The following is a 22,864-nucleotide window of genomic DNA, read 5'->3' on the forward strand; positions in this document are numbered from 1 at the left end:
ATTTAAATAATAATAAGGGTGTACAAGTCATCCCAGCAAAACTTTATAAAGAAGTGTCATGGTTCATCTTTCAGAGACAGGAGAGTTGTGGTAAACAGCACAAGTGACTTGACATGTGCATTATGAAGTAAACATCTCTTCAGTCTTCGTTTGGGCTGTTCAGTTTCGTGATTCATTCAGTCTGATTGCATGTCCTTAAGATATATGTGAGAATTAGCTACCTTTGAGGTGCCAGATACATGGAACTCCTGCTTTTAAAATGATTTAGCACAGTTTCCTTAAGTAGTTTTTGAGATCTGACTTGAAGTGAAACTCAGGAAGTTGTTGGGAATGCAAGTTCCGCAAATGACAAAAAAACCTGTTTTATAACTTGCTGAGACATAGGGAACCAGTTATAGCTGGCTCTTGTCCATGTCCCAGTTCTTTATAACCGCTTCAATTTCACAGTCAGTAGGCATAGAAATACTGCTCTTGCTAGGTATCAGTATTCTAATGTTACATTTGAATCACTTGAATGAAATGATACATTATTTGAAGACGGTGAAGGTGCATTATCAGTATGTTGAAGATGTATTATATTTTAATAATCTCCACCATGCCCAGCAACATTCCATCACATAAGACATTAGTAAAGTGTTTTTTCTGCTTATTAAAATGATGCACCATGTTATGGAAATCACTGTAGCTATGGGAGCATTAGTTAACTTACGCTGCTGACATACATTATTCATAGTCATGGATTTATATCTTAGTAGCTTATATCTTAGTAGCTGATCAACTATGAGTAATGAATTCAATCTGTGAAAAGTTCATGTCTTAGACAACTCTCCTTTGCTAATTTTTGTACATCATGGTCATTTACTGTATAATTGTAAATAGCACTTCACATGTTCTTGCTATTTTTCTAATATTTGTTAATTTTTTTCTTTTTCTCATTTTATCCTAGATATCATCAGGTGAATACATTCAAATGTCAGGTCGTGCAGGTCGCCGAGGTATGGATGACAGAGGAATAGTAATTCTTATGGTGGATGAAAAAATGAGTCCAACAATTGGCAAGCAGCTTTTGAAGGTAGGAGAGAAGTTAACTTTTTTTTTATCCTCCCCACTAAGGTTATTCTCATTTGAATAATGTAACATGTAAAATTATACACCTAGAACAAAAAGTATGTGGATTATCCAGGCAGGAGATGACAACTCCTAAAAGGAGTATGGGCTTTCACTGAATTCTCATTAAAGTGGGAGTTTCTATTGTGAAACAAAATTAGAAGACTAGTTAATCATCTTTCTTTGTATAAAAGGGATCTCAGGCAGGAGAGGTAGAATTATATCCTGTTTTCTGGTGATATCACTGGTACTGCAGTATTCTGTTTGTTTCTTGCTGACTACAGTCAGTTCAAAGATATTGCTGAACTAGAAAAGGTTTGCTGAGCTTTCACAAGAATTATTAAAGGCTTGGTTCTGTGGTGAAATAAAACTTTGTTAATAGACTTTTCAGTGTGATAGACAAACTGGACAAAATCATGCAAAAAATGAGGTACATATGGTAAATAAGAAGAGTGAGATGCCTGTCAGTGAGCTAAAATTAACTATTGAGAAATTGATAGTACTTGTAGGAAACTTTGAGGTTTGGAAATCAAGAGGTTGAAAAAAACACTCTTGTGATTGAGATGGGCACTAGATCACAGGGCTTCCCCAAACTGTAATGGCAGTTGTTAGAGATTATTACAATAATACCCTCTTGCTTTATAATTTGAATGTGAAACATTGCACTTATTACACTTCTATTTAAATTCCATGGGAAAAATCACCATAATGAAGCATAATATTCTGGTGTGTGTGTGTCTATCTTAGGCTGCTTACGTTAATTGTGCACACATGTTAAAATTGAAAACTTGGGGAGTTACTCTGCACGTTATTCAGGAGCTTGTAGCCTTGGTACAAATAGCAGGTCATTTGTGTTAAAACCACACTTACAGTATTATTAGACTTTGTATAAATTGTGGGAATCATCTTAAGTCAGCACCAGGGTATGTTAATAAAAAGCATGTATTCGTTGCCAAAAAAAGTCAGATGCCAGTATTTCTCTATTTTGTTCAGACAGATGAAGAACAAGGGGAAAAATATGTACATGGCTGCTGTTAGCTATGTAGATGTGGATTCTTTGTTGTGTATCTTGCTCTGTCAGTGAGACCTGTTAATTCATAATAAATGTGTACTTTAGATCACTGTTATACACAGGTAGTGCTTACCCTCTTAAAGTCAGAATTTTCATGAATGCTACATTATGGCTAACTAACCAGAAATTAGTAAAATAAGAAATTTCAAAAATATTGGAACTGATTCAAGTATGGTAGCATTAGGTTTTGAATTTATTTCTTAGTCTTAAGTTGATTTGTGTTTTCTCAGTGGAGTGGACATATATTTATTTGTTTACATGCCCACTTAACGCATGTGTACATCTCTGAGATGTGTGAAGACTAAGTGTTTTTACTCGATTTTTATGAGTTTTTAAGACTATTTTTAAAAACAGATGTAGTTTTGTGGCATACTTTTTTAAATAAAGGCTTTATACCTTTGTACTTCCACAGCTGAAAAATTAAACAACAGGAGATACAAAATGAGAGAAAAAAAACCCAGTCCTTATAAATAGCATTAATTTGTGTACTTGTAATCTGTATTTTACAAAGAATATCCCCCAAAAGTTAATTTATATGAAATAATTGTAAATAGCTTAAGAAAAATTGATATTTCAATTATTTATCTTCAGCCATTATGAGATTATAAGCTCAACCATTCAGAAGGTGTTTTTTAAAGTTTGTAAATTCAGTAGTTGGAGAACTATAGAATTCAATCTGCATGAATTAAGGTGAAAAAAGGAAATAGTAGATCACTTACAGTTTTTTTTATACTATTTCTGCTTTTTAGTCTAGATTTTAAGGAAATAATAAAGAATATTTCCTTTATTGAAACTATAAGCCCTTTGATTTTTTCCCCCTTTTGAATTATAAGGAAACAAATGGGAAAAATAATGGCAACTTTTTTGCTTTCTATATTATCTCTTGGCTCTTCTCCACTGATCTAAATAAGTTCATGTATTTCATTAATTTTTCACACTATTTCACTTGTGAGCAAGGACTGAATTTAAGATTTCTTTGAAAAAGATCAGAAGGGACTATAATGAAGGTATTGATGCTTCTGTAACTATTCAGCCAATTGCTGAAAAGGCAATAAAAGTAATCTTTTATGAGATGAGCAGTATAACATAAAAAATACTTCTTAATTTCCTTTTTAAATACAAAACACTTAGAGGAAATTTATCTCAAAAGAGGCCAAGAATGTATGCAGACTAACATTTCTTCAATATTCACATTTTGTATTCATCGTTAAGTGTGTCTGAATTAGGTTTTACTTACTGACTGACGGTGTATGTCTGTACACACAGACAAGATCACGATCATGTCTTGCGGTAGTGTTTTGCTGCCACGTTAAGTATTGTGGCTTTGCTCCAGGATAAGCTAAAGATTTATAGGGAAAACCTCAGCAGAAATAAATTAGCCATATTGAGAATGATAGGACATTTACACAGGACATTTCTATCATAGCTCTTCAACCCTAATGCGTGTCTGATCCAAACCATTTCCTGAATACTAGAGCAAAACATCTAGGAATAATGTTATCAGCTGCCTAACATTGCGATCAGCTAAGTGAGAGCTTTGAGCATATTTCAGTACCATCAGTATTGCTGCAGCTGTGCTGTTCGGCTGTGGCACTGTTCCTTGCGACATTGTGTACAATACTTCAGGCTTAAATTCAAAGTTCAAATCTTAGATGGAGTTCTTACCACGGATATTTGTAAATATTTCTTAAACTCAGTAATGTACATTTGTCTTCTGCAGTGTAACTAGGTTTTTTCGTTTATCCTTAGCATTTATTTGACCACTGAATATTTAGTAAACTGGTGACTTGCACAAATGTGTAAAACTGAATGCTTACAATACTGTTGGATGGCTTTCTGAAGACAGTAAATTATAGTTTTACATTTGCATAATAGTAAGAAATATTTGATGGGAATTTTTGTTTTTGTTTCCTTAATTAAAAGCTTTAGCTACATTGTGTTACTTTAGGTAGGAAGTGGAAAGCTTTTCCTTGACGCTAGATGGCCTTTGAAACCAGAGCAGCATTTCTCTAGTTGAAATTTGGCCATGTTACAAGCATGTATTCCTACAAAGACAATTGAGCTACTGAATGGTGGTAATCCGTTATGTCTCTAAAAGACAAAAATCTTAAGCTAATTATGTTATAGAAGTGAATGATTGTATAATGAAGAAAATGTACTAATTTAAGTAGGTTTTTGAGCCTTGAATTTGAGTGTGTCAATTCTTTGTATCTACTTACTCCTTCACAGAAGTTAGATGGACTGAAAAATCAAAAGAAAACATTCATCTAGCCAGATAAAATATACAGTATTATGCTTTTCTTGTCATTTGTGTATGGAACATAAAGTGCCCTGATGCCAAGCTGTAGGAGATATTCCACTAGCTGCATATGGCTCTTTGACAGGGTCTTCATTTATGGAGTTGGCAGTACTGTGCTTATTTGGCCTGTATGCTGTTATTAGAAATCCATCTGGTCTTTTTGTATTTTATTTTGACTTTTAGGTTGTTTTATTGTACTAGGCAAATGAACAGGATAGCAATTCAGATAGTTTAATACTTTTCTCTTTAACCTTGCCTATTTGCACAGCGCTCTCATATAACCACTGTGCAGTTGTTAGAAAGTTTCTTAATTTTGAAAGGGCAAACCATCATTCCCTTATAATTGAGGCAGCATCATTAGATGTTTTGTTTTAATCGTCTGCTATGTATCACATATGGGTGTTCCTTTCAGACTCCCAAGTATAAAGAAAATTCTATTTAGTGTGAAAAGCAATATTTACATAAAAATAAATAAATTTATGCTTATCAGGAATAAATGTAAGATTGGAAATGGTGAGGAGGTGATAAGAAGCTTCAGTTGCTAGGAGAGGAAGTTTCTGGAACAGGAGCTATCTGATAAAATTGCTGGAAGTTAGTACTTTTACATAAGCATAGCTACCTGTCTGCAAAAGGAATTAATAATAAGCCTTGGGCACCAGTGTAATTTTGTGTGGATTTCTAACTTAGAAAGTGTAACAAGCAACTACAACTCTTGCCTGGGTCATGAGAAACACCATAGTTATGTAATACTATAAAAAACTGTGATAAATCAGAATTTGGGAAAAACAGCATTTAATGTGTAGGAAAGAAATACTGTTTTATGCAGAAGTAGTTCACTTACTCTTTGACTGTGAGGTTGCTTGTTCCTTCTTTTGGCTTGTCTGGTATTGACTGATAGGCCATGGGTCTACTCCTGTATTGGTCTTTCTGTGTTTTAAAATAAATACGGGTGGGTATGCTCTTGAATTGGGTTGAAAAATAGTAAAACTTTTAAAATTACCCAATGTAAAAGTATAGATTCTGTTGTTTGAGTGATAGGGTTTTTGGGTGCTTTTTTGTTGATGTTACTGTTAGGTAAATTTAGGACAGTCCAAAACTGTCATTAGTGTTCATTATTCTTTAAAATACCCATATTTATACCCACATTTATACCCATAAATACCCACATTAACATCATACTCTTGAAGTTATTAGTGTGTTTTTGTTCAAATGATCTCCTTTGATTAATTGTCCTGGTTTCGGCTGGGATAGAGTTAGCTGGTATAGTGCTGTGTTTAGGATTTAATATGAGAATAACATTGATAGCACACTGATGTATTAGTTGTTGCTAAGTAGTGCTTACGCTGGTCAGGGACTTTTCAGCTTCCCATGCTCTGCACAAGAAGCTGGGAGGGGGCACAGCCAGGACCAGCTGATCCAAACTGGCCAGAGGGCTATTCCATACCATATGGCATCATGGTCAGTATAGAAAGTGGGGGGAGTTGGCGGGGGGCAGTGATCGCTGCCCAGGGATGGGCGGGGCATCGGTCAGCGGGTAGTGACTGGTTGTATCACTTGGGGATTTTTTCCCCAGGTTTTGTTCCTCTCTCTCTCTCATTGTTTTCCTTTTCATTACTTTTTTTTTTTTAATTATTAAACTGTTCTTTTCTCAGCCCACGAGTTTTCTTACTTTTGCTCTTCCAATTCTCTCCCCCATCCCACCGGGGAGGAGGGTGAGTGAGCAGCTGTGTGGTGTTTAGTTGCTGAGTGAAGCTAAACCATGACACTAATGTATCAAAAGCACTTCCAGTGAATGGGAATTTTTTTTCAGGTGGTAAGATTTATTCTGTTACCTTGAGTTCTCATTTTGCTCTTACAAACTGTACAGAATTTTTACTGTATGATCAGGCAAGAAGCACGGAAGTAGAGCATCAACAGATGTCCTTTTTGCAAATGAAATGCTTAGTACTGTCTGAAGTAAAGAAGTGGAGGTTGTTAGCTCTGCATGGCTGCCACAGAAGGCAAGAACAGGGAGCTGCTGGCAAATCTCTATCAGGAAGCCCAAGGTACAATCAGGTGCAGGCTAGAGCATAGCAGTTGTTCAGCTCAGTGTTTAGCAAAATTGCAGCCCAAGCTTCTTTGGCAAGAGGATATCCTGATACAGTGTCTATGAATAATGTTTTGTTGTGCAGAATTTGGTGGCGTGTGTTAAAATTGGTATGGAATGAAACGGTTTACTACTTCACTTTTTTGATAAAGACTCTGCAGAATCTTTAGTACTGCTGGTCGTCCACTCCTTTTAAAACTGTACTGTGTGCAGATTTTCCATTTACTTTTCCCCAAATGCTTTAAAGACATTTCTAGAGAAGTAAATGGGTATTTCAGTTTATTTCCCATAACTTGTGAGTGAGTACTAACAGCTTTCCATTTAGTCTTATTGTTTTGGATTATGCACAAGACAGTCTCACTAGAAGGCTTCACCTGCTGTCTTTCATCAGTGTTCAGTCCCTCTGCAAACATCAGCTTAACATGCCAGCTTAATTACACTATTGTACTTTGGTTTGACTTAAAGCTTACTTATACGGAAAAAAAGATAAATGCCTCAGGATTTGAGAGATTTACCAAAGCCTAGTTTGGGAGAGAAATAGACTTCAGCTGGAGGTTGGCACTAACACTTGTTGGAAAAGCCATTGCAAAATCTAAAGAAATAGTTTGTCACTAGTGGTTTGAGGACAGTATAATGTTCTTTGTAATCTAAAGTTGTGACGTAGATGAGAATCTCAATGAAACAAACATTTTGGATACTTTATAAAAATTTTGATAAAAATAATTTTAATGTGAATTTTCTATTTTTATTGTAAACTGCCAGACTTTTCATGCTCTTATGAGGCTTGCATTGCAGAAATTTTCCAGGCTTCAATTCAGGAAGGTACTTAACATCTAACCTTAATTTAAAATCTGCTTAAAGTCAACAAGATTTTAGCATGAAATCGTGGAGAGAATTCAGCTGTTTTAAGGGAAACAGATACTCAGATTCTATCATGAACAGGGTCACGGTTTTGTAGATAACTATGCAAGCGAGCAGATAGAAGAGAACAGCAAACAGTTCTTCTTCCTGACATTTGCAACCAAAATATGGGAAGATGGGGTGCACGAGATGGCATGCAAAATGGTTAATCATTCTAGAACTTCACCCCAGGCTTTTCCAGAGCCAGTAGGACTAAGCTAACTGCTATTATTTATTAATTGTGTTTGCTGCTTGTTAATACCACAAGTTACTTGACGTTTTATTAGGTCAGTCTATGGAAAGCAGTTTGCCCCCAACTGACAGATTTTGGGGAAATTTTATTTTACTTTGGTGAACTCATCACTACAAATGTAAATGCGTTTTGACTGATTAAGCTAGATTTTTTTCCTTTGCCGCCTTACTCTTAAAACAAAAAAGGTAAGTGTGAGATGAACAGAAGACAAAGTTCCTTTTTTTAATTTATGTTAACTTTTTGTAGAAGTATATAGTCTTTACTAGGAAGGACATTTCCTTTAAGTTAAACACATTTCCTTTAAGTTAAAACATACTGCATATTCACTGAAATTGTAAATTGTCACATCACTGACCTGATACCTATAGTAGCAAATCTGAAGCCAATGAGTGTTGAGGATCTCAGCTAGCTTCTGAGTGCAGATAAAGCTACCATTTGGGTTTTTCCATTTCAGCTTTCTTTGAGTCCATCCAACTTAGAAGGAGCAAAGTTACTCTCTCAAATGTATTATACAAATACAGTTATAGTGTTATCAGGCCAGCTCAGATCCAAAAGAATCATTGCACATTGAACACATGTTAAATTACCTTTCCCTCCGCCGTCCATTTGTGTTCCATGCACAGCAGTTCATGTAGCAATGCTACAATCCTGTTTTGGGGAGGGCCAATTTGTAAATTTTTCAGTTAATTTAAAATATGATATTTGTGTTGTATAAAATACTTGTAGTTTTAAATATTTGCTTGAGAGTTTAAATATTGCTTTGTTAAACTGGAATGCCTCAGTACAAGTGTGCAGGGTTTTTTGTGTATTTTTGTGTATTCAGTTCAGAAAGAAGACAAAAGCCTTAGGGGAAGAACAGAACTTGGAGTTACCAGCCTGAAGTAAAACTAAAGATAGCTACGATGGTAGGAGCTACTGTATTAGAGAGGGTAAATGACTGAAAAGTTCAGTCATTCAGAACTAACTTCAGATGGTGGTAGTTGCATGCGTGAGAAATCCAGATTCATTGTTTTCCTTTTAAGTCTCTTATTACAACTAGAGCATTTGTGGAACCCAAGCCTGAGGTATTTTCATCGGCAAAGCCTGCTGAAGCAGTCTTTTGCCACCCACAGTGGCTTCTGTTTGTGTTGGTGCAACTGTTTTGGGGGCAAAGCAGTGAGCCAGATTGGTAATAAATTTGTGGTTAAAATAGCTGCTTGCCATTGTCTGTTAAAAATAACCCTCAGAAGGGGTTTTTATTGGTTTTACAGTCATGCTAATGTACCTCAGGATAATCCTGTTATCAATATAACTACGCAGTCTTTTTTGATATTTCTGAGATATCTGATTCTGATAAGATTCTGATTATTCATGTGGTAACTATATCACTGATGTGGAAAATATGTGTGCTGTTAATAGTTCACTAAAGGTATTTCTGTGTCTTACAGATGTATCAAGCAGTCACTTGCATTTTTATTTAATGAGGTTTTTCATAGAAGTTTGTAATGGCGACTGTCACAGACAGCTAAGTGTACTTATTTCCTCCTTACGAGGAAAAACACGAGAGGCCTTTTAAATAGCAATGTGTTCTGTTCTTTGCTCTTTTTATAAAGTGGTTCTTTGTGTCCTTTTTGGAAACTCATTCATTCAGCTTATTTCTGGAAACACTGATAAGTAAATGAAACTGTCAGTGGACCAAATGGTGTAAAATATGTCCTGTAGCATATCTGATTTGTGTCATAACAAAAGATACTTTATTGTTGCTTTGCAAGTTGCCTCTTTCATCTTTGTTAGCTCATAATGTCCCTGTGAGTTAGTTTCAGACAGTATTTGCCATCTTAAGTTCCCTGTGAAAGCTTTGTACACGTTTTCCGTGAGAGGCTGGATAGCAAGAAAGTTATGTGCAAAATTTGTTCCTCTCTCTGCATGGGAACAGTTTGCAAATGTAAATATTTTTCTCCCACTATAAGAGAGAGCAGAGAGAGTAACCCTTACCAAATGTACGTCTTGCCTAACACTACGTGCCATAAGGCAGCAATGACAGCTCTCACATCTCTGGTTAGACAAGGCTTCCAAGTCATAACAGTAATTAAAAAAATGTGAAAAAACCCTTTGAATATCAATTCCAGACACTAATCTTCCTCCTTCCCAGTCTTTATATCTTTCTAGTTTATGTGGCAATAAATGGTAGGACTAGTAAATGCTGAATGCCCTGTTGGATGATTTCATTGTGTTAAGAAGAGACTGTTCTGAAATTGTTGGCAGTTAAACAGGGCACGGTGTATAGTGGCTATAATTTTCAGGTAGTTCTTGTCTAAATTATTTCTGTAGTGAATTGCTTATGGTCATGTTTGTGATTTTTAACATTATCAGCTTAAACCAATCAGTCTTTTGCAACCCAAATCTTGGAAAACTTGAAAGGGTGCTACTGATAAGTTGGCTTAAAATTTCTCAAGGAGTGACATGGTTGCAAGTGCACAAAGTAGGTCATTAATTTCTGAGAACTGTAGTTGATGTATCCAGACTGTTCTCAGGTATCCAGGCAGTTCTCATCCAGAGGGATAAAAAAGCTTGCAAAATTGTTCTGTTTTTGTTTTAAAATACTCAGAAATAAATCCATTGCTACTGTCTGTTGAAGATTTGGGGGGGGTCTCCCCTCTTTGAAGGGGTGAGGAGGAGGATTACTTGCAGAAAGGAGGCCGGAGAACTGGGCTGGTAGTTCAACAACAACAATAAAGTCATGGGCACAGCATGTGTTTGAAAGTGACTTCTTGATGCCTGTTCAAGGCAGTCTTTCTCATCAACTTTTGTTGCAGCTCTGATCAGTTAGGCTTTGCCTGGTCTTTTGCATGAGTGGTTGGTGGTTCTTCCTTTCTCTAATATGGAGCTTTTTCTCTGGAGACAAGGGAGAGGCTTCCTTAGAGACTGAGAGGACTTGAGGCAGATGATTGCATACCCTAGCTTGTCAAAGAGAAGGTTGATGAATTGTGACAGGAGGATCTATGGTAGAGGGTGACTAAATGTCAGGCACATGCTTCACAATATTTTTAAGAAAGTAAGACAGAAAAGTAATCGATGTGGGAGCTGGTGGCACAGGGCTTGAGCAGAAAGGGATTGTAAGAGGAGCAAACCATCATGGAGAAAATGTAAGTTAAACTGATTTGTCTCTTATCTCAGCAGCAAGCAATATCTGGGATAGTTGAACACTTTATACTGCATAGGCTCTTCGAGAGCAAGTTAGGAAAGGAAGGCCCACCTTTTCCCTTTTCCTGTCAGTAATATATCCCATCTTCCCTCCGCTCCTGTTCTTCCCTTCCCTCCACCATATGTATCTGGCAGGTGTCTTTACGAAGCCACTAATTGCCTCTTCAGTAATCATGCCAATCTTTATAATTTGCCAGAAAAGGCTGATTGTCTACTCATGTTTTGTGTGTACTTAGTATAGAAGAACAACTGTAGGGCATCCAGGTGTTTGCTGCCTGTTAGATGCGAGTCTGTTGATAGCCCAGGGTAGTCAGTAGAGACTAATGCACACTGCAGAATTCGTTGGCTGTGCTGAAGGTGTAGCACAGTAAAGCTACTATAGTTATATTTAATTTGGAGACCTAACAGTTCCAGTTTTCAGAAAAAATAAGCTTCTCATAACTTTTGATTTCAAATGTATTATTGCCAGAACAACACTGAGAAAACAGGAATTTCTGAAACTTGGAGAAAGATATATTTTATGAGATGAAGGAACAGGAACAACTCACAATTTTTGCCGAAACAGGGTTCATATTTTAACTGCTTTGTCTTAATGGAATGGTCTTATTTTCAAATTGTAAAATGCTGATTATGTGTTTAAAATAAAAATTGCCACATCAGCAACTGGCTCAGATGCTGCATTTCAAATAAGTCTGCTTTATATAATCTTTGAAATAGCTGGGTTTTTTAGTTTGTTTTTAAATTACTCCTCCTTCACAGTTGAACTGTGCTTATTTTAAAAAAGCTTTTAAAGTGAATCTGCAGGAATTGTTTGGTCTTTCTTGGCATGTTCTGTGCATATATTATAGTTGTATAAAGTCCATTGTTTCCTTTTCTCACTTTATGATAGCATTTAAGTGAGAGCGTGACATTTATGATTGTATTCTTTCAAATAGTTGATAATCTTGCAAGCACACAGCTAAGCTATGCATTAAAGCTATGTTCCATTCCTGACAATGGAAAGAGGGGTTCATAATGTGATCAGAGCAGTCACAGCAGCATTTTGCCAGATCTCCGCTGGTCCATAGATATGCCGATGGCTGTAGGCAGCTGGTGGGAGTATTCCAGCTGCTTTAGTTGATGCCTGGCTACAGCAGTGGACGTTGCTGTAGGAAAGAATCTGACCCACTGTTAGCTGACACTGGCATAATTGCTGTGCTGTTCTTTAGTAAATGCCATTCTTTAAATGTCATTCCCTGTTGTAGAGAAGCAAGCTTTTTAGGGAGTGGTAATTTCTCTTTCCTAGAATAACTGATATATTTAGAAAAATAGACAAGAGCTTGGGTACATAATCCTTTTACCACGTCTAAGGAAAAAGCTGTGTTATACGTTGGTTAGCATCAGCAACAGAAGTTCTCTCATCTTTGTTTGGTGTATCAGACCAGAGACGTCTGTCGAAACTTGAGCTTTCGTCCGCACACTGCAGCTCAAGTGTTGATGTCGTACTTATTGAGACATTTCTGTTAGTAGAAACCCATTTGTGGTAATTTCAGAACTGACAGTGTTATTTTAAGTACACATTTCATGATCTAAGTTGAGAGGTATTTCTGTTCTGTGGTGCATCACTTGAGGTGAAAACCTACATGTGTATTTGTGACCTACTCACAGATGTAAGCTAGAATGACTGAATGAGTCTCTGGCCATGGAAAGCAAAACATTAGGCTATATGATTTATCTTAAACTTGTTTTACATATATTCATGTTGGTACTTTCTTAGGATAAACATATGCTGAAGGCTTCTCTGTAACAGCTGATTTTTTTCCTGAGGTGAAATAATCATGCAGTGAGTAGGATTCTGGTGTTTGTAAGGTAATCTCATAAGGCTCTATATCTCACATAAAGCAAATGGAATTACAATATTCTTAAATCTCCTGCATGTGAAGGAGTCTTAAGTTCAAACTGTCTCATTAAATCTGACATGAGTGCATCAGTGGATTTAGTATCAGAATTCCTGACTGTACATGTAAGATTGAAAGAAAAGTGTGTATATTGTGGTAATGTTGTTTCAAATCCATTAGACTTAGCTTGATCTAGGAGAGGACTTGGTCTGAATTTCAGCATTTGCATATATAAACTAATCATCAGTTGTTTTTTTTAATAGCCTATGCTTTTTATAATTATGTATGATGAGGGAATATCTCTGCTAGATACATTACTGTATAGCAAAAGGCAAAGAAAGGAGTTGCAAGAGGATACAGTATAATTGGTTTTAGGTAAAGCAAATCTTGAGCTTAAAAGAAAGTGCAGAGGAGCATGTTTCCCAGTGTCAGCCCTGCCTGAGCTTCTAAAATGTCTGACAGAATATGTTGAACTTTCAGCAATCATACAGTTGCATGAAAAATGTCTTGAAACATCCTCATTTTCTTGTTGCCTGTTTTAGTTGTTGTCAATTTAAAATGTTTAATCATAACTGAATTTACTCATAGACCTTGCTGAAATGACAACACTTGTTTAGTAAATCTCTTTTATTTCACGTATAGGTCACTCATTAAAGAGCAGTGAATACTAAACCATTGCAAACTGTTGCACTTAGTCTTCTTTAATAATATACTTTCAGATTGAATTTCACTTGCCATTTTATTCCTCATCATGCAACTCTCTGGGTTGTTGGTGCCTTCAGTGATCTAGTAGTATTTTTAGCAGACCTTAACTATTTTTCTATCTATGCCTTTTCTAGATTCTTTGTAAGTCCAGACCCCTTTGAATCTCCACTGGGAAATTTTGTTTTGAAAAAATACTAAATTACACTGTTTTTCTGTTTAGTAATTCACAAGAGTTTGGTGGGGGTAGGGAGGGTGTTGTCATAAGCTTTTCAGGAATCAAGGAGGTATCGTAATCCATGTACTTGTTAGCACCTTCAGAGAGCTCTGAAAGATTTGCGAGATCTAACTTGGTTTTATAAAAAGTCTATTTATGCTGCTGTATTCTATCCAGCTGTCTGTTGCTTCTGGTTTCCATGCCTTTTGTTGCACAGAAATTGTAATTTTTTGCTTCATAACTCCTGGATTTCACTCGGATCCTTTCTGAAGAACTGTCAGGCACCTGTTCCTTTGATACCAGTGCTACTTTATATCAAAGGTTATGCACCGCAGTTAGGCAGTTTCATACTTTGGAAGTTTTGGGTCTCTGTCATCTGGTTGCAGCAACTTCTTACTTGGTTTATCAGGATGACCTGCTGTGCTGACACTTAAGTTTGAGACAGTTTCTCAAGTTTTCCCTTTGCTCAGAGAGGCTGTAGTGTTGAGGTCTCCTAGATCTTCCTTGAACTGTTCTGTGTGTTCTTTGAATAGCTGGTTGGTTTACTGCCTATCAGTTAAATGTTTGCTCTTCTTATGATGATGAGGTCTTCCTCGTGGGTAAGAACATAATAACAGCCATGGTGAATCAGGCCAAAGGTGCATCTAGCTAGTCCAGTACCCTTTTTTGACGGAGGACAGTAGTAGATGTTCCTAGAAAATAAGAATGGGGAAAGAAGGTAGTGATGTGATATTTCCCCACAATACTTTCCCAGCATCCTTTCTTCTTACATTGTTCAAAATAGCTGTAAATACCACTTTGTAAAAAAATTGAATTTCACAGGGTCCCAGAATGGTTGAGGTTGTAAGGGATCTCTGAAGGTCATCTTGTCCAAGCCCCCTGGTCAAGCCGGGTCATCTAGAGCAGGCTGCGTAGGACCATGTCCAGGTGGCTTTTGTGTATCTCCACTTGTGGAGATACACAACCCTCCTTGGGCAACCTGCAAAGTAAATTAATTTTATAATGAGACATTACTTAAGTTAAAGAAGTTGTAGACTACCTATTTTTGAACAGACTTCCCAAGACACCAGTGTGATCGGTAAGTCTTAAGAGAAAAAGGTGTGCAAGTAAGTTTTTCCAGAGTGTTAAAATAATGGATTGCTTTAAATAGTTAAATAACTATTACTTGAAAGTTAAAATAATGGAATCAAAATAATAGACTATAAGAAACATCTAAGTTTTTAATCTGAGCTTTTCATTTCATTCAGATCTAATTTATAATATTGTAGTATAACTATAGACACAATGAGACGTGAATACTGTTACATGTTCAGCATAATAAAATTGCTTAGGATTTGATGAGACACATAATCTAAATTCAAGACAAGTTGTACTACCCATCAAAACAGCTCCTCATATAAAATACTGCATCATGATTTATTTGATATGTTCTTATATGCTGCAATTAATATTTTTTTAACTGGACAGTGTTCTTGGATCTTTTTCAGGGTTCAGCTGATCCTTTAAACAGTGCATTCCACCTGACGTACAACATGGTATTAAACTTGCTTCGAGTAGAGGAAATTAACCCTGAATACATGTTAGAAAAATCCTTCTATCAGTTCCAACATTACAGAACTATTCCAGAAATAGTAGAAAGTAAGTATTACTGTATGTTGTACTCATGAGAGTCAGTATAAAAGATGCTGCACTGTGAGACTGGGTAGTTACACTTTGTTACGCTTGTAAGAGTTTATACCTGTGCAGTTCTTGTCTTCCCTGCCAACAGTTGCCACTGCACCATTTGCTGTTATGTTATAGTTTCAGGAAGAGTAATTTCCTCTTGTTCTTAGGACCTATATTGATATGCACTGTCAATCTATGAAGAGAGCTTTCCTCTCCGAGTCAGACAAGAATGGTTGTCACATTGCTAAGCTGTAGGACAGGAAGAAGGAAAAACAATGTAAAAATTCTTGCAGCTTGTTAGAAGTGCAGAGACGAAAAGTCTTATTCCTTTTCGATATGCAGGACTTAGCTAAAAACCCCATTATTTTAATATCTCATTACAATCTCTAAAAATAACTCAGGCACACTGAATTCAGAGTAGTATAGGAAAAAATGTTCAATTAAAATACAAGGCAAAATTCAGAGAGGGCTGAGACATTATTTGCACTCCACTGGGTAACTAAATTTTGAGCCATGATCTTTAAATAGTATGTTTTCGTGAGCCAAAGTCAGTTTCCAAAGATCTCAGCCAGTGTTTGAGAGTGGGGCCTCTTTCCAAACTTAACCCAGAAGAGTCTTAAGAACACAAGAAGTAACTACTTCCTTTGCCACTGATGAATGAGCAGTTCATCTGTTCACTTACTGATTGAATATTAAGAGAGGCAGTGTGTGTGTGCCTGTAGCTTTGATAGACATGCAGAGTGGGGGTTTCAATTCCCTTTGCAGAGTTTCTGTTAGTTTGCAGATGCAGTATTTAAGACAGTAGTAGTCAAATACAGTATGTATTTCCTGAGAATCTCCCTGTTCCAATTGGCATGCCTAGATCTTAATTCTGGCATTCCAGCATAGCTATTTAAATAGAGAAATGGAGCTGGAGAACATTTTCATATTTCTTGGACATTTTTTGTTTAGGCACCATACTGGGCTTTAGAATTTTGTAATCGCTTCAGCTGCAATTAAAAACACAAAGGAGAGAAATGATTGTTTAGATCAAGGAGGAAATTATGCCATGAGTATTATGCCATGATTGCTAGCTTTTTTCTTTAAAAAGTTGGCACCTAAATATAGGGAGCACTTCCCTGAACTGTCTGTCAAGTCTCAATGAAGTGGGATTTCTGAGTCACCCATATGCATTTAAATAGCGTGCAAGGGGGTGAGGTGGTAGAGAGGAAAAAGAGATCTATGATGTGTCCTTTGTTTATGTTTACTAGTGGTATTACCAGTGTGAGAGAATGAAGCATGTTGCTTATAATAAAAACTGATTTGCCTAAATAAGGTGTAAAAATGTTGGAGGAAGAAAATACTGATTTCCGACTGATGAAATCAGAGCCTAAAACAGGTTAGGAAGAACATCTTCTAACAACTTCCCTCTTGTTGGAAGACATCTTGTTAGAAGATGTACTTGAGAAATCTTATTTTCATAGGAGGAGGTAGAAGAGCACTAGTAGGCAGTGAATACCCTCCTACATATCATTGCAAGTTTTTGTGGGACTTCTGTGCAACCCTAAATCAGTGATTCCTGGACAATTGGGGTCCAGCCTTCTCTGTTTTCCCAAGCTTGATTTTTTTTTTAAATCGATTTTTAGTATTAATATTGAATTTCCTATAAATTAAATGGACACATTGACAGATTTCTAGCTTTCCAGAGAATGGATTATTGTAAATAGAAAATGAATGCCAAAAATGGTGACAAAATACTAGTTATATAGATCTGAAACATTGATTTCTAAATCTGTGAAGTAATTAATTTCCATGACATTTTACTTTCTATTATAGGAGTGAATAATTTGGAAGGACAGTATAACAAAATAGCAATTCCCAATGAAGAAAATGTGGTCATATACTACAAAATCCGACAGCAGCTTGCAAAACTGGGTAAAGAGATTGAAGAATATGTTCACAAACCAAAGTATTGCCTGCCCTTCCTACAGCCGGGAAGACTGGTAAAGGTAATTTGATTTTTCTTTTGTTTTGTTTTTATTTCAAATCTCTGCCTATCTATCCGCGAAATTTGCAGGGTTCATTGTGTCTGCCAATCTGTCATCTTGAAAAATTACACACATTGCACTAAGCAACAGTTTTGACTTCTGCTATGTTTCTTTGTTAAACGTTCAAAAATAAATTAAAATAAATACTGTTTTCATAATGAATAATAGTCCATGGCTGCTGTTGTAAATATCAGAAATACAAAAAGATATGCTTGCTAGGATGTGATTATACATAGGTTATGTTATAACATCTTGTAATATTTTCAGGTGAAGAACGAAGGTGATGACTTTGGATGGGGAGTGGTTGTTAATTTCTCTAAGAAATCGAATGTTAAGGTAAAATATACATTCTCTCCATTAGAAAAATATATACCTTACTGCTTTTTCTGAAAATAAAACCTATTTTCTTTGTAGTTTTCAAAGGCAAAAAAAATTTCCTTTCACCTTAAATTTGCAAAAAGCTCAAGCCTTCCTGAAGTGAAAGTATAAAGAAAAACACTATGGAAGGTGGGACAAACCCTCAGTCTTGTGTTAATTTTTTAACTTTTGGGATATTGATGGAGGAGATGCTTGTGTGTGTCTGGGATAAGTAGTTCAAAAGTGCACTTGGCACTACAAACATTTCAAACTATCTAATTTGTTCCTGAGACATCCACAACAGCGGTACATTAAGCCATTCATGGGAAAGATACTATGTTACCTACTGTCAGAAAATCTATAGAAGCTGTAAGTGAGGCTTGAGAGCATAGGGGGACTGACATTTGGCTCTACATAGAAGGTTACCTGAAACTGGGGAATTGTGTCTTGAGTCCTAAGCTAGTGCATGAGACATGGGATTGCTGGTCCTCTTGAGACGTTGCTGTAGAGTTGAGGGTTGGGAAGTTAAAATACAAAGAGCAAAACAATAGAAATGGATTGGGGAAATGTAGAAGAAAATACAGAAGGCAGTGATGCAATAGAAGCCAGATTCATTTTTCCTTCCAAAAATCCATTTTTATAGTTGGTCTCCACATAACCCCCAAGATGATGTTTTGGTCTCCCTTTCAGAAATGTTTTGACAGGCTGCTGTGCTGGCTAAATTAAAACCTAAGTGTATTTTTCTGTGGTAGCATTTTTGCTGTAATTTTGGCAGGAGAGCATTGGCATTAATTACTAGGTCTAAATGAGAAGTTGTCTTTGTCAAGTTCTGGTGGCGCCCATACATTGTGGCACCTTTTGGTGCTTCTCTAATATATATTCATTAAAGAGGAAATGAGAAAAATGTGTGCATACAGAACTTACTAAGAGAGATTTTGTTTTGGTTTTCCATCTTCCTTTTGAAAGTCACATTTCTTTCTCTTTTCAAGTTGGAAAACTGGACTGTTACTGCTGTTGCTTAAACTTACGCTTCTAGACTGCTTTTTTCATGGAGCCACACGAGCATTAAAACAGATTTCCCCCTAACCTCAGCCTTCTATGTAAAATTGCCAACTTCTGTGTCACTGGAGGCATTTCTTCTATCTGTATCGTATTTTATCCACATATATACTTGCATTCCCTATCTGGCCTGTCTCACTGTTGTATAAAGCCTTTAGGTTTGAATGTTAGCTTTGAAATTACGGTCTGTTCTGCAGGAGATGGCTCTGGCTCCAGCAGCACTTTTTTCATTAAGTCATTCTAGCAGCTGGGTTGAATTTTTCCTTCTGAGTTCTGTGGAAAGAATGACAATAGGTGCTGAAAATCATGGAACAAACTTAAAGCTATGTAACTTTTAATCAGTATGGAAAGACTAGTTTCTATGAGCAGAGGCAAAACAAATGACCTAAAGAAGCTGTTATTTACCCATTTTAATGTGCCTGCTCACTGCATTTTTATTCTGGGATACAGATGCATTTCCCCATTACTGTTTAAGGTAGTGGTATACTTAGTTAGTGTTGGAAATACATCACTGTTATGCCATGTCTTTAAACCTTCATCCACTTCTAAGCTGTGACAGTTCTTTGGATTTGCATTTAGAAATCATGTTGAATTCAGCCTATATTACTAGTTTTTCTTTAGCTGTAAATTTTTCTTCACTGTATAATAGTTTCTAATGAAGTCCTTTTTCAAGTGAGGAATATATGTAATTAAGATTGACATTTAGAGTTACAGTATGTCTGTATTTCACTGAGTAATTCTCTTTGTTCGTTGCAATGTGAAAGCAAAAGCATGAGTCATTGTCAGTTATGTTCATTGTTAATTATATTTATATGTTTTTCCAGCATAATTTCACGATGCAGTGTTCCAAAAAATTGTGAATGCAAATAGCACTTTATCCTGAATTACAGTAGACAGAAAAATGTATTTCAAGCAGTGGTGATTGCTATGTATTATACAGTATAGTAGGCAGCAAAGTAACTATTTGCTTTGGAATTCATAAAAAAACCCCGAATATTTTTGAGTAAGAAGTTTTATTTCCACTAGATTGTGCCAGCAGTATGCTAGTTTATTGTTGTGCTGTTTATAGTCCATATTGTCATCTGATCCCTGATTCTAGACAACGAATTTTTGTCCGTTAACAGTCATTGATACTAAAATTTGAAAACTTAAAATTTACGTACTTATCTGTTCATGTTTATAATGTTTACTACATAAGCATCGTTTTTAGTGCTGTGTCATGGTAATTGAATTTTCAGTGAGTCTGGTGTTATTAATCTGGGAATCTGAATTTGCTATCTGTGCCATATTTCTTGATTTGCAGATATGATCAGCTGTCTTGTTTTGTTTCCAAGCACATGAAGTAATAGATGTTTCAGGGCAAATCTAAAATCCTTGGAATATGCCTAATCATGCAATATTCTGCCAAAGAGGGCAGAATTTTATTCTTGAGGCATGTGAATTGGTGCAGCATGAATCAAAGGATCATTCAAACTTGATATGCCAGAGATGTCTGTGACTTACAGATTTTTACAGGGTGTTCTAGTCTCCTTTTGCTCTTGCATATAAAAACATGGTTGTTCCTGTTCAAGGGTTTAGTACCTAAAATGTTGTAGGAAACCCATCGAAACCACATTCAAAAAGCAGTTCTAGATTAATTCACGTCTGGTCAGCATTGTCTAAAAGCCGTTGGTATACGTAAACTTACAGAGAGTGATATTAACAGCATATGTTAATGCTACTTATACTCCTGCTTTATTAATAGGTTTACAATACAGTTACTGATAGAAATATTTTTTTCCTCCCATAATTTTCTAGGTGTCTCCAATTCTAGCATTTTCTGTAGCATATATGTGCAGCTATGAGTTTAGTCTCTTCTTCATTCAAGTCAGCATTATGCTTTCCGTGGCTTTGGCTGGATACTGATTTGGTATATTTGGATATTATTTTAAAATTCTAATTCAGGGAACAGCCATGGTATGGGTCTTGTACATTGCTGTGCGTGCATTCTGCAAATGTAGGGTAGAATTCAGAGGAACAGTTTCTTCCCCAGCAAGTAATTGCGTTTCTTGAAGAAATTACCTATCTTGTAGAAGAGGATAACCCTGTTTTTCTGTTTGCTTTACTATCGCAGTTTCTCGTAGTACTTCTGAGAATCTTTCAGAAATGCTAGCTGGCTCTACCCTGCTTTGCATGCAGTGAAAGAAAATAGTATGTTGTAGATTTGTAATGAAAAATATTGCCCAGTAAAACTGAACTGAGTTAACATGGGATTTTGGAAAGACTGTTCTCTCTTTCTTTCTCTCTTGTGTTTGGGAGCAGAGAAGCTTGCACATAGTGTTTTAAAAGATGACGCCCGCCTTCAGTGTTAGGCCTATAACTTAGTTTTGTTCAAAGTCGTTAAAATATTTGCTTATAGTAGGAGTATATTTGAGCAACCTTAGTGCATATTGATCCAGTTAAATAACTAACGTCAGGTTTTTTTAAAGCAGTGTATAATAAAGGTTATGGCTTTGTGATCAATAGTCTTTGATCACCATATCGGCATGTTTGTGTTCTTTAAATGAATGTCAGATGTTATGTGTGCAGTTTGGGGTGTATAAAGATGTGGCCTGCAAGATGCAGCTTCCTGTTTGCTGCAGATATGAGCTGATATGCTTGAAAGATTTTTCTGTGGTCTTTATTGTGGGAAAAACTTGAACTTGCAAACCTGCAAATGAAAGAGATCCCCCAAATTTTGTTTCTTTTTAAAAAAAAGGCCAAGTTCGGTACTGCTAGCGTGATGCAAATATTTTGCATTACAGTTACAAAAGATGGTGACTTACTTTGAAAGAGCTGCATCTGGAAGAAAAGGCAGAAGCATATAAAGCTGCAAGTATTGTTTAGGCTACACTGGTGAGGGAGGAGTGTGTTTTTCTATGTGAGGGATCTTTCAATCCTGATTCCATAGCTTTTAGAATATACTGCATCACTGAGCTGATACTCTGTGAAGAGCAATAGCTCATTTCATACCTTTACTGTTGAATAAAATAATGCTTTTTCCTTCCATTCTTGCTGGTATTTTAAAATAACTGTTACGGACCTGTTTTTTCTGTGCCCTCAACAGCCAAATTCTGGTGAATTGGACCCATTATACGTAGTTGAAGTGCTACTGCACTGCAGCAAAGAGAGTTTGAAAAACTCTGCTACTGAGGCTGCAAAGCCAGCCAGACCTGATGAGAAAGGAGAGATGCAGGTTTGTTACACATGTTTGTTCTCAATAGTTTCTTATAAAATGTTCTCAGAGATTCTATTTCCAAAGCATTTGTGAACTGTGGTAAAAGAGGGATTGATGCATTAAGAAAGAGAAAGGAACTGTACACGTAACTGCTTTCTTAAACAGTTGCAGATTTCACTGAAGAGGAAACTTTCAAGTGTGAACAAAATACTTGAGTGAATTTGTTACTATATAAGAAGTGCTTTGAAACTTACTGTTGTGTTCTATATTTCAAATCAGTAGATGAAAGACAATAGCAGTAATGTAAACAAAGTTATGAAAATTACCTACATATGTGATAAAATCTGCAGATAAACAAGTGTCTATAAGCTGTTTTTTTCTTGGATACTTGTGCAGGATTTTGTGGGTAATGTGCATTTCTTCTACTAGATTTGAGAATTTAGTTAGAATTTTTATAATCCTTGAGTAATAAATTTTAGCAATGCTGTTTGGCAGATACTTTTCTTAGCAGTATCTTCTGTCTCTGGGAACAGAATTCTTTTTTTATTTCTTTCTCTTTTTCAGAGAGCCTTCAGAGAGCCTTTTCGCACAGCTTTCAGCTTTGTGAGGCTATCTCATTCTAAAATTAATTGAAATTTTTAGTAGAAGCATTTGCATTATTTAAAATTTTCAATTTGAAACCCTATATCAAGACAAACAATTATAATTTTCAGATCAGAGACAGTTGTTTAATTTGTCTGCATGTTTTTTTCACAAAATCCATTTAAAGCTTGAGATACAGTATTGATTCTTCATGGTTTTGATACTTGTGAATGTGTATTTGCTGATTTGATGTTCTCTATTGTTAGCATTCCTAGTTAAGTA

The 22,864-nt window shown here is 36.1% G+C and overlaps 1 protein-coding gene across 1 annotated transcript in view; it reads left to right on the plus strand.

Moving 5' to 3' along the window:
* The window catches only part of MTREX (Mtr4 exosome RNA helicase), a 48,371-nt gene that overhangs the window by 14,981 nt on the left and 10,526 nt on the right, over positions 1-22,864 (plus strand). Inside the window, exons 15-19 of the mRNA XM_075526535.1 lie at positions 947-1,072; positions 15,184-15,334; positions 17,177-17,349; positions 17,656-17,724; positions 21,890-22,018. Coding sequence (XP_075382650.1) covers positions 947-1,072; positions 15,184-15,334; positions 17,177-17,349; positions 17,656-17,724; positions 21,890-22,018 — 648 coding nt within the window. The remainder of the gene's footprint in view (positions 1-946; positions 1,073-15,183; positions 15,335-17,176; positions 17,350-17,655; positions 17,725-21,889; positions 22,019-22,864) is intronic.

This window comes from Mycteria americana, chromosome Z, assembly GCF_035582795.1.
Source record: "Mycteria americana isolate JAX WOST 10 ecotype Jacksonville Zoo and Gardens chromosome Z, USCA_MyAme_1.0, whole genome shotgun sequence".
Taxonomy (NCBI): Eukaryota; Metazoa; Chordata; class Aves; order Ciconiiformes; family Ciconiidae; genus Mycteria; species Mycteria americana.